The sequence below is a fragment of the Bombus impatiens genome, unplaced genomic scaffold (genome assembly GCF_000188095.3).
Source record: "Bombus impatiens unplaced genomic scaffold, BIMP_2.2 scf_0036, whole genome shotgun sequence".
In the NCBI taxonomy this organism is placed as follows: Eukaryota; Metazoa; Arthropoda; class Insecta; order Hymenoptera; family Apidae; genus Bombus; species Bombus impatiens.
Window position 1 is genome coordinate 270,095 of NT_176455.1, and position 12,339 is coordinate 282,433.

The 12,339-nt window shown below is 26.3% G+C and overlaps 2 protein-coding genes and 1 pseudogene across 3 annotated transcripts; 1 reads left to right on the plus strand and 2 right to left on the minus strand.

Annotated features, from left to right (window-relative positions):
* Window positions 1–1,152: 1,152 nt before the first annotated feature.
* On the minus strand, window positions 1,153–3,640 carry LOC100742410 (prostatic acid phosphatase). The gene is made up of 7 exons (XM_003485110.4): window positions 3,179–3,640; window positions 2,857–2,955; window positions 2,268–2,690; window positions 2,061–2,184; window positions 1,781–1,992; window positions 1,530–1,710; window positions 1,153–1,446 (listed from the first exon to the last, which is right to left on the minus strand). Exons 1-7 carry the CDS (start codon window positions 3,278–3,280, stop codon window positions 1,322–1,324), a joined length of 1,266 nt encoding a protein of 421 aa, XP_003485158.2. The 5' UTR covers window positions 3,281–3,640; the 3' UTR covers window positions 1,153–1,321.
* Window positions 3,641–4,594: 954 nt separating this feature from the next.
* LOC100747353 (acyl-CoA-binding domain-containing protein 5) lies at window positions 4,595–12,335 on the minus strand. Of its 2 annotated transcripts, none has more exons than XM_012389681.3 (6): window positions 12,071–12,335; window positions 6,031–6,224; window positions 5,790–5,952; window positions 5,510–5,649; window positions 5,071–5,421; window positions 4,595–4,998 (listed from the first exon to the last, which is right to left on the minus strand). In XM_012389681.3, exons 2-6 carry the CDS (start codon window positions 6,196–6,198, stop codon window positions 4,855–4,857), a joined length of 966 nt encoding a protein of 321 aa, XP_012245104.1. In that variant the 5' UTR covers window positions 6,199–6,224; window positions 12,071–12,335; the 3' UTR covers window positions 4,595–4,854. The 2 variants fall into 2 exon arrangements, with proteins under 2 accessions (XP_012245104.1, XP_003485199.1); XM_003485151.4 differs by lacking the exon at window positions 12,071–12,335 and adding an exon at window positions 7,586–7,855.
* Window positions 9,505–10,824, plus strand: LOC100742535 (annotated as a pseudogene).
* Window positions 12,336–12,339: the final 4 nt, after the last annotated feature.

Sequence of the window (12,339 nt, forward strand, 5' to 3'; positions counted from 1 at the left end):
CTAAAAAAGAGAATTAATAAAAATGGTAAACTGATGATTAAAATATGTAAATATGTAAAGTCCACTGATGCTGTTCATATTATATGTGTATTTGTACTACTATTTAAGGACAGTCATTTATATGTGTGTTTTGCGATTGTATGTGTTTAATACTTAACACGTATACGACATCGATACGAGAATCAGTTGTTGAACATCCGCTGTTGAGGACGGACAACACACTCTATGTAGAAGCAAGTATGAGATATTCTTATATTTCATGTTATGACCTACAAATTATCTAGAGGAAGATATGTATTCGTTTAAAATACCAGTAAATAATCGTGTTTTTTTACAATACTTGATTTATTCATGTTTAAATCTCACAAAAATAATTTTAATAGGATACAATTCATATTTGTAAAATAGTTCAGTTTAAGAAAATCAAATTTTTGGATTACTATCAAGTAAAATGTTTCTTTTCCGCCTTAAATATTATCCTTCCTCTATTTTGGAAAAATTTAGTTTGTCTTGTAATTTCTCATTAGAAAATACATTTCAAATATACATCTATATAAATGATATTACAAAAATGTAGTAACGATGTAGTTGAATATACTTTTTCTGTTTAGAAGTGTAATGTTTTAATTGTTGCAACTTAATGGAGTATGACTAGATATTCTTTCAAATACCGCAGATAAATATTATCCCTATATTTTACACCCAATTGTTTAGTATCAAATAAACACTAAGATACCCTGAGTTAATAAACCGTATTCCAGAATTTATTACTTTCTAATCGTCATTTATTAATAAAAAGTATTTTTAATATCTCAATTTTTTCCGAATTAATTCGTAGTCTATTTACGGTCATCACAGATAATTTTTTTATTCATATTATGCATGAAACTCAATTTAAATAAAAGTTATTGAGAATCTTATACCCTTTTATCAAACTATTAAAAATCATTATAACAGTCCTTGTTTTCAACAATTCATGCATATAAATAATAATTTTTTTATCGGTCAAATCAAACGATTCTCGTTGATTTGATTATAATTCAATATTGAATCTGTTTGATTATAAACTGAAATATTTTATCATCAATAAATTTAAAAATTATCACTAATAAAACATTATAAAATATAGAACATTTTTTCATAAATATTTTTTGCAAACGCGTATCAGACTTATTTTTCGTATCGATAATTGAATCCTTAATGTATGTAAAATCAAATAAGAATTTACCATTTATCTTATTTTTTGTTAATTATCAAATTATGAAAACATTGAATATCACGACGAAAGCAATACGTCATTTTTTCATAGTATTATATTCAATTATATAGGTTCCGTTGTCAATCGAAGATAATACTGATTATGTTCCCGTTTATAATGCCAATAAATAAAGACAACTATAGATAAAATTAATAAAACTAACATCAATATAGAAGATGTCAGTATTGCTGAAACAAAACAAGGATTAAATGAGAAAGTAATCCTTACTTTAGTGTATAAAAAATACATTTATATTGTAGTAGAAATTTACCAATAATTGCTGTCGTATTCATATTATATCCAAGTTGTTCACACTCTATTGCACATTCTTTTTCCCAATCTATGGGTATAACATCTTTTGTTAGTGCAATAAATTGATTTAAGGGACACATTGTAATACAACCAGGAAGTGTTAAAAGTTGTGGTTCTTCACTAGTATTTTTATATGATATCTAGAACAATATATTTAACCAACAATCTTATATCATGATTTCCAGTCTAATTATTATTTTAAGCACTTACCGTTACAAAATACTGATCTTTTAAATTTACTCTTAATTCTATTAAAATTGTAGCAGTATATGGTGGGCAATGTGGTTCAAAAACATTCAGAGTCATTAGCATATTGGCTATAGTTTCATCATGAGCACTATACATCCATACTTTTCTATCAGGTACTAAGGCATTTTTCGATTTTTTTTCCATGTGGTCTATCATTTCTCCAAGTAATGTTCCTATGTTTTATATTTCCCAAATTATACATGGTCTAAATTTTTTACATAACAAAATGAATATTACTTACCCGATTTTAGTCTCTGAAGTATTTTATTATAGGCGTTAATTGTAAAACTTTTTACGACAATTGGCATAAGTTTATCTGGATATACTGACTTTGTCCATTCTGGCAATGTTTTGTTGTAAAGACTCTGTAATAAGTTTAGAGTATATGAGATATATACAAATACTTATTATCAAGTGAGAAGTACAAAATGACAGTAACATAGTTTACCTCAATAAATAATGTATCATAAAGTTGTTTAACAGATAAAAGAGATGAAATTTTATTTCCTGTTTTCCCTGTAAGGTATACATACAATCTCTTATTTTCTTTATTAATTTTTTGGATTTCTGGAGAATTAAGAACTTTTTCCAACTCGTAATCATATCTAGAACAATATTTTCTTGCAGCCAAAACATTATCTTTGTCTTCAGGAATAGTATGCACTGGAATAGGCATCCATTTGATATTACTCCATATTTGTTTACCAACTGGAGGATAAAGTCCAGCAAGATGTGATTCAGCTGACATTAAGGTACGATCTACATCTGTACTTTGAATATAAATATCATGTGGAGAATATAGGTCACTTAGTAGATGTGAATAGCGTTTGCGGATCCAACGACCAAGTAGTAAATGCTGATATTTTCCAATCTGATGTAACAGACATATATGAGTGAGGACTTAAATATTTTGAAATTAAAAAGATTTTAAAATCAAACAAAAATTTGCAACAACATTAAATGCAACAAAAGTAATACAATAAAGAAAAGATTATTAAATAATTAAGCTATATATATGACAATTAAGAATTACATACATTTGTTAATTGGCCATATGGGACTTGCCACAAACTTTCATTGTTATAAGGATCATTCGGATATGGTCTTATAGGTGTTCTATCTCCATGTCTGTATAACTGTAAAATAGATTGTAATTATTTTTAATAAACAACGACAATGATTATTATTATAATTAAGATGGTTATAATATCTAATTCATATTGCTTTATGAAGAAAATAAATTTCATATACATAAATAATAAATTAACTTCATAATAAATACATTTCAATAATACGAATAATCAAAATATAAAATATAAACATTATTTTAATTTTTTGAAAAAACATACTTTAACTTACAACATTTGCGAAAACAATAGTTCCAAAATCTGTATTTTGAGCATGTGACAAATCCATAACAAAAAGAGCCAGAATTATTGAAACAGACATATTCCTTTTCATATTTTCAATTTGAATGATTCACACTTTCGAGCCTCTAATAAGAGGCTTCACGTAGAAAATTGAATAAGACAACAATCTATTGATTACTGCAACCTGTGGAATACTCTAAACTCTAAATGTTCCAATGTCTGTTATTACGACTCATACGTTACTTTCGTCAGAAGTTGTATGAGTATAAAACATATATAAAATGCAAAGTAAGTGATTTATCGTTGCTACCAATATCGGTTCCTAACCCAACCATTCTTTGTTCGCATTATATTGAAATAAGAACAAGGTTATTTATACAGTGGTACTCATATTAGAGAATGTTTAAACTTATTCTATTTCATTTTACTCACTTAAGATATCGATGCCCATCAAAATTTTATATTTTTGACATGTAAAGCATGAAACAAAATTCTAATGACGTAACGATGAAAATTGAATAAAACAACAATTGAACAAGATAATTTGTAATTACGAATACTCATTAATTATGCTTTATCTCCCGATATTTTGAAAGAAAGTTATATAATCGAAACATAAAGTAATTACAAGCAATTTGTATTAACCATTATCTGTTATAATATACTCATTCCAAACTAAAATTTTATATAACGTTTTACTTTAAAAGACAAACTTATTTAAGAATTATAATCTACAAAGGTATACTGTCCGAGACAAAAAATCTTTTTTTAACAAAATTTATTTTAGATCAATGAATTAGGTACAGTTGAAAAATTGTAAAATACGGGTTATAGTACCTTACTTGTTTTACTAAAATTGTACAAAATGAAAAATATTACAAAAAGACAATTGTTATTATAATAATTGCATTGGTTAATAAAATATTTGTAAAAAATAATTACACATAATAATTATTACAAATACAAGTAAAAATTATACATTTTTATACAATATTTGTACACGATTTCGTGATATATCTGTTCTCAATTTAAAATTAACTAAAAAAAGCGAAAAGAGTACTTTATAATATTATTTAGAAAGTGATACTATCCTAAGTAAATTATAATTTCTGTTAAAAAAGCTGTAAGTTTCAATAAATTCTATCTTTTTCTTGCTTTTAATCTGAATGTACAATATAAAATTTGTATATAATCTTTTTTTCTATATTACAATATATGAATACACATTATTATTTATAATACATATAAATTATCTTAAGTAAATATATATAATATACATTCATATATTATATATAATATGTATATTCAGTTAATCCATTGATTTTTAACATATAAACATACAGAGAGCAATCAAACTCTCTTCAATTCTCTCATGTTTAAAATAAACAAACTTTTCTGTATAATCACTGTACATACATTTATGTGTGAACAGTTGATAGAATAAATTTTTAAAGTTTTGCCCAACTGATTACGTCTTCAAATGTAATCTGTATGAATCAAGAATCACATAGCAGTTTTGGCCATATACATATTTAGATTGTAGAAATATACTTGAACTGTCTTAAAAAATGTCTATATTACTTGAATCCAACACTGATTTGAATTCATCATCTAACAGTAAATAGTGGAATATATTTCGAGTGATGTAATATGGTAATGTTTAAATCACAGCCTTCGCTGACGATAACGTTGTGTTAAAGAAATCAAAAATTGCGCTATGAACGGCCATACGATTAAGATAGTGAATAATCGCGGTGAACACTCTGGTAAAGGCCACCATTTTGGGTATGAAGTTGCTGCAGGCTGCTTCTACAAAAATGATATACCATTGAAAGAAATAGAAATATGATAAAAATGTCGTTTTATTGTATTTACACATACTATTGAAGGCGCCAATGCCTGTAATGTTTGACCTTCTAAACTGCGCACTCTGGCTGTTATTCTATCTAAATCCCTTTGTAAGTTTTGCATAGTTATAGCTATTTGATTGAAAAATTCGTCGTTAGATTTTTCATCTTTTTTAACACGTTGTTTACTTTTTTCTTGCTTATTTTCTGTTAGTGGTTCTGTATAGCCATTTGTATTAGTGTATCCATTAATTAATTCTGAAGAGTTCTCTCTTTGAGCAACTAACTCATTAACTTTATCAGTAGAAACATTTAAACCATTAACCATTTTTTGAGTAACATTAGTGGTTTTTGTTATGTCTTTTGGTATTCGTTCCGGAGCTGACTATGAATAAGAAGAAACAATTTCAGTTATAAGTTGGAAATAAAAGTATGTCCAATACTGTGTACTGTTTATAATACCAGTAGCTTACTTCGACAGTATCTATAAACTCGTCTTCGCCGTCGGTATCTAGTGGACTTGCACTATGGCTAGTAGCTGGGCTGGTTTCTAAACTACTTGCAATGTGCCGAGTCATGTTACAACCTCTATGTGGTGATGTTTCTCTTGATGCTGTATAAGAAAAACTTATTAATAGAATTAATTTGTTTTAAATTTCTCCATTCTTTGATTGTTAGCATTGAATATGTTCATTGTTAATAAATTATCAGATCAACAAATGAAAAATAAAATATATATTTACAAATACAAACCTAGGGGAGAACCGGATAATGGCATTCCAGGTTGTGAGCGCATACGTTCTAACACAGGACCAAGAAGTAATTCTAAATCTTCAGGTGGGACACTTTCGCAAAATGAATCTAAACTGTCTAGAAAATTAGCCACTTTGTCTGTATAAGACATTGTTTCTACAATCTATTAAATTATAAATAAGTATTAAATTACTGTTACTTCATGACATTGAATAAAATTATAATAGTTTCTACAATCAACCTTTTTTAATTCTTCTACATAGTTATTCATAGCTTCTGTTCTACTCATATTACCCAAGCGTGTCCAAGCTTCCCATTTTGCTTTTTTAACCACTTCCCAGAATGCTGGTTTTGGTTGTTGACATGATCCTTCTGTTGCTTGTTTGTAATATGCATAAAAACGTAGCATAACTTCATTGCTAGGTTGATATGCACCTGAAACATAATATATTATTAACAATATGATTATTAATATAACTTTATTAGTCTATAATTTTAGTTTCATATATTTCATTATAATATTCATATATATTCATATATATTTCATATATATTTCATTATAATATTCATATTTTCTGCATTTAACGCAAAAAGTTTGTTTCTTCATTGTTATTGAAATTAATTGCAAGGTCAATGACTTGATAACATTTTTATTGTATGACTTTTGGTCAAAAAATTAAGAGACAATGTGCAAATGTATTCATGAATTAATTGTCATTGATCATAAAAAAATACAGAGATATTAAATAAATTCTTGTAACATTAAACATTATTAAGTTCAATTAATAAAGGATTAAATACTTAATTTTTTAAATAAATATTTATTACTTTTTTAACATAAAATTTATGTCATTAATAAATGAAAAAAGTTGATGATACAGTTTTGGACAATTATAAATTTTATTTGTAATTTATTCATGAAGGATATTCCAGTTTCAAACATAAACTGCAATTTATCCATTCTACTCTGTTAGAAAGTGAAATGAGAACACTCACACATGCACTTGTAATAAATGGAAAGTATGTATACATATTTATGAATTTAATCATAAAGATTTATAATTTAGTGATAAAAGTGTACGTTCAAAATAATATCAAAATCTAATTTTTTACTTGCATAAAAGCAAAGAAAATTTTTTTTTTACAAAGGTTATATTTATAAATTATGTGCGAAAAAAAGATTCAAATTTATTCTTTTAACAATTATAAAAATTTATGTGACGTACTTAATGCAATTTTTACCAGTAAATAAATGTAAACATACTGTTTGTTATATAATGTAAATCACATACAAATAAAAAACGCTTATTATTATTCTATTTTGTATCTAATTATAAATACTCAGGAGTATAAAATTAACGAGAACACACTTCAATAATTCTGAAATTTAATATGTTAGAACATTATTAATAATCTGAATACATTGAAGAACGGTATGAAACAATGTTTTCGTTTTCAGTCTCAACGAAATAGATATGTAAATACTTTACATGACTGCACGAACTTTGTACTACTCCTTCACGTTTTCGCATAAAAACTAAATTTCGTAAATGTATTTGCTGCTAATTAAAAAAACCAGTTTAACAAGTTTCGTACAACTGAAAAAAATGCTGAGAAAGAAAAAAAAGTATAACATAACAAGTTTCATATCAATGTCATAAAATGCTTTGCATTAAATATAATAAAACAATGATGTAGAGACGATGATACGATTAAGTGCATCATTTAAAAGCATCGACAACTCGAAGAATGACATTAATTATCATAATTCATTTTGAATGTCTTAGAAAATTTACCATTCTTTGGTAAATTCCTGATCACATTAACAGCCGCCTGAAACTGTTCTTCCGTCGTCATGGCAAGATCCGCAGTCTTTGAACGGATAGATATTCACACTCACTTTGTTATAACCTTATTTTTTTTTTTTAATTATTGACCACCTTTCAATGACTCAAAGTATTTGTTTTCGATGTAACAAGTTAAAAAACTAACTTGATGTTCTCTAAACTAAATGGACAATTAAGTTAAAAACGAGACATACAACGAATGACAGATCACCGATTGATGACTGGCGATCGTCCGGTGATCATATACGCATGATGGCGCATGCGCGTTAAATGATCGTCGACCAAAGTTTAACCCCTTCCTTTTCACTGTTTGCCACCGCCAATCGTCACCACCAGACCACCACCAATGTACCAATTGTCTTTGGGATGTCACGAAGGTAGGGTGTATGTGATTTTCCAACGTGGTGACATCAAAGTAACGTGTAAAATATCCTAAAAGTCCTTACTTGCACTTAACTTTGCATAACTTTAGAACCAGTGAATCGTCTTAAAAACTTAGATTTTTGGATTCAACACATTGGAAAGTAAAAGATCCAGAAGGAAGGCAATAATATTTTGTCTGCTACAGTAAAGTTCATCACCTAATAATAAATTTTCACTATAGAGGTAAATTGCCATAAAACAAATTGTTTAAATAATTTACATAAAATAAATTATTTATTTGTAATGTGCATGATAATTTCAGATTTAGATGTTAGTTCTCATCTATCTTTAATTAATAAGAATTTCCCTTTTTTCATATATGTATTTCTTATCAATTGCAAACAAAATAAATATTTGTATATGAATATTTCTTGAAATGGTTTTGTTTACCTTTAAGTATATTAATCTGTAGATGCTACAAACATCAATGCTAAAACACATGTATTTACTACTATAACTAGAATTATAGCAAAGTGTACGATAATAATAAATTAATAGTGGATTGTTGTATGAATATATTATATATAATTATTTGCAAATGGAAACATAAAAATATATGTTTGTAGTATATGTAATAAATTTTGTTAGTAAATACATAAAACATTTATTGCTATAAAATTGTTAGAAAAATGTATCACTAACATGGAATAAAGCTATTTTACAATATAAGAATTGTTAGAAAAATGAAGCTATAAAATTGCTAGAAAAATGTATCACTAACATGGAATAAAGCTATTTTACAATATAAGAGTAAATTAAAACTAAATACATTTCTGTTTATCTTTTTGCAAAGATAAGTGTATATAAGTGTTCATTTCTATACAGATATACCACATATTTTATATACACATAATGAAACCATTCATATGTGTATGAATTTGTACTAATATTTTATGTAGTTATTAGAATAGGATTATAGGATTATACAATGTATAAATATCCAAAAAATACAAATCCAATAAATACAAATACAAATATATGAATGGATACCATGTTTCATATACAACTATTGTCTTAAATATAATACAAACTTTTAAAATTCCCATAAGAAATCAACAATTAAAAATGTATACAATAATCTTTTGCAAACATTTAATTTTATTATTATGTAACAAAAAATAATATTCTTTTTGGCTATTATATCTTTTTACATTATATATTTTATATTTTTATAAATTAGTAAATCATTTTGTAATTTTAAAATAAAAAATTACAATTTTATATGCCTATTACACCAAAATACCTTGTACTTTAAAGTCTTATGAAAATCTAGAAACTCTATAATTTGATTCTTAGCAATTTCTTTATATCAATAAGTACTGTAGAAAAAAATATACAAATCATGCTTTTGATACTTGTATGTTTAAATAAAAACCAATATTGTTAATCTTTTTAGGATAAAGACCGTTTTCATTGAAGTTGAGCATGTAAAGAGACCTTAATGGTCTTTAAGAGACATAAAACTTGTGAATAATGAAAACTTAACACAAATAATTAAAGATATTGCGAAATGGATTAATGAGAATAAGGAAAACCTAAAGTAATATTGCAAAATAGAATGTTTTGTTTTATATATATATATATATATATATATATATATATATATATCTGCAAAGTATTTATTTTAAGTAATTTATGTTACTTGATCACTTTAATTGATTTTAACTGGTTACAGGGAGATATTCAATAAACTTTACTCATATGCACTAGACAATACTGACTTTGCGATGAAATTATTCCTTGTATGCGATAATTCTAAAATTAGAAATATATGTGATTCCAAAGGTGCAACTTTATACAAATATTTAGTGAACCAACATCAGGAAGATTATGAAAGTAGGTATCACTATGCATATATTGAATTAAAAGCTTGTAAAGGTTAAATTATATGCTTCCTACTGTCACTTTTAATTTTTAGGGAGGAAAAATTTGAAGCAAGAAAATGCAGCTCAATTTTATAACCGTGTTATCTTGTTTTCTAAATACTTGAGTTATATTTGACAATCATCGACGTGCATGTATCGTACATTTTATTCTGCATTTATAGATTATTTGGAAATGCTGCTAAAAACAGCTTCACCGGATGATATCCAATTTTTTACAGAACATGTATTTAAAGTCTATTGTTTTAATATTTTATCCTTTAATTTTATATTTCTGTTTAATGGTTTAATTATTATGATATTATGTTTTCAGCTTATTGAACATGGACAAGTCCTCAATACCGTTTGTCACAACAAACTGAAAGATTTAATGATCATTGCAAGACAAGTCTTACTTAAAGAAAATCTACCTCTCACATCTCGACGATTTTTATTGTATGCAGTAGATTTAGAAAATAGGAATTTTGGTCAATTGTCTACAAATTTGCTGAAATTTTATGTGTCGCAATTTACTGAACATTTTATAGAAAAAGATAAATATATTGTTGATTTCCTAATTAATATGAATTTAAAGGATGGTAATTGCAAATGAGAATTTTATTCAAGGAAATATTGGCTTTGATTTCGGAGGGCAATTTTATAGTCATGTGATACAATATTTATTAAAAATATAAATATGATGATTAATTTTAGAGCATCATTCTTCAACAAACAAATTAGAAAAGCAGAAGCTTTAGTCTACGTCTGCAAATAATGAAGGTTTAAGAGCGATTCGAGGTTAGAAGCGACAGATAAGTTGTAAAATAAACAAAAAGTTGACTAAGTATATGTAAAAAGCTGATGTAAAAGTTAATAAATATAAGCTAACAGGGACTGAGATAATAAGACTGGTTATATATGGTTTTTATTTCAATTAGCTTTTAATGTAGTAAACATTTATTTGAAGGATAGTTGCATAATATTGTTGATGAAACTTTGATGTTTCAAACTTTTCCTGATGAAGACTATATGTATTTTTATATTATATTATTAGATTATATTATTTTTTATATTAGATTATAGATTATAGATAACAAATATTAAACAACCAATACTATCTTTGTGCTGTAAATTAATTACAGTGTGTAAGCATAAAATTCCCAACAATATAATTTTTTGATTAGTTACAGTAGAATAATCGAACAAAGTACATGTAAGGTTTAAACGATATTTATTAGTAAAAAGAAGTATTTCAATACATATTAAATGTTTTATATTTAAAATATATTATATGAATGTATGTAATATTGAATTAATGTATTATTACTGTGACAGTCAATTAGGATTGTAATTTATACATAAAATGAAAACCTAATTTATGTAATCATTGCGAATATTTTTTTCATTTCAAGTAAATAATAGATATAATTTTCAACAAAATGGAACAAAGCATTTTTTACTCGTAATTGTTTTCGAAAAGTAAGTTTATTACTGTATATACTGTAAGTTTATTACTGTATAATATTACTGTAATTTGTTGTGAATCATTGTATATTTTTCTATATTTTTTCAAGAAAATTTATCAGTTTTGTAAGTGATAAAACTTTTTATAAATCGAGTACGAAAAATTAATAAACTTTTATAATTGTTGTAAAAAGTTGAAAATATCCCAAGAACCTTCACATACAACTTTTAATGGAGCTCCTTTTTAACAATTTTGCGAAGTGTCTGAATGAAAGTGATGATTTTTCAATCAATTTTGCTTTTTTACATAATTAATTTGCATTCTATGCGTACATACTTGAAAGTTTATACTTTCAACTACGTCCACGTACAATTTTGAAGTTACTGTTCGCATATTCTTGGTCAGTATAATGGGTCCTTATCTGTATCGATATGATTCTCGAATCTTTCTCAATTTTATTACAGGTAATTTAAAGAAATCTTTCATAATAATTGGTGTCTATGTGTCCTACGTGAGTGAACACAGCGCACTGAGCTCTCGTACGGAAATAATTTTGATAAAAAGCAGGATTCCCGTAAAACCAATCTTAACGGTGATGATTCTTGTATTCTCTACGGTCGTAGGTGGTTTCATATGTATGTTCCTAGATAACAAATTGGGTAGAAAATAGCTTGACGTGCTTACCGAAAGTCGTGCTATTAACTTTTAATCTCTCCGTGTTTTATGGGTTACAATCACACTCCAATCATCCTTTTCTCTTCACTCCAATCACATTTTTGGGTGAAATATTCACTGCAAATATGAAAAATATGACATTATTCGTAAGTTCGCGTAACGCTTTGCTTCCTTTCGCGGTTACAAAATCTTATCATCCTCTCTTAGATTTTTTTAAATATAATCGGTGAAAAATTTGTGTATCTATCGAATTCGTATTATTTGCGTGTTATTTCCGG

Coding starts and splice junctions, on each gene's coding strand:
- LOC100742410 (XM_003485110.4), bottom strand. CDS start 3,280: ATGAAAAGGAATATGTCTGTTTCAATAATTCTGGCTCTTTTTGTTATG. Junction 2,185..2,267: donor ATGATACATTATTTATTGAG/GTAAACTATGTT, acceptor AACTTATTACAG/AGTCTTTACAACAAAACATT. Junction 1,711..1,780: donor AAGATCAGTATTTTGTAACG/GTAAGTGCTTAA, acceptor ATATTGTTCTAG/ATATCATATAAAAATACTAG.
- LOC100747353 (XM_003485151.4), bottom strand. CDS start 7,646: ATGACGACGGAAGAACAGTTTCAGGCGGCTGTTAATGTGATCAGGAAT. Junction 6,225..7,585: donor CAGGAATTTACCAAAGAATG/GTAAATTTTCTA, acceptor ATTATGTTTCAG/GTGCATATCAACCTAGCAAT. Junction 5,422..5,509: donor AGTTTATAGATACTGTCGAA/GTAAGCTACTGG, acceptor TCTTATTCATAG/TCAGCTCCGGAACGAATACC.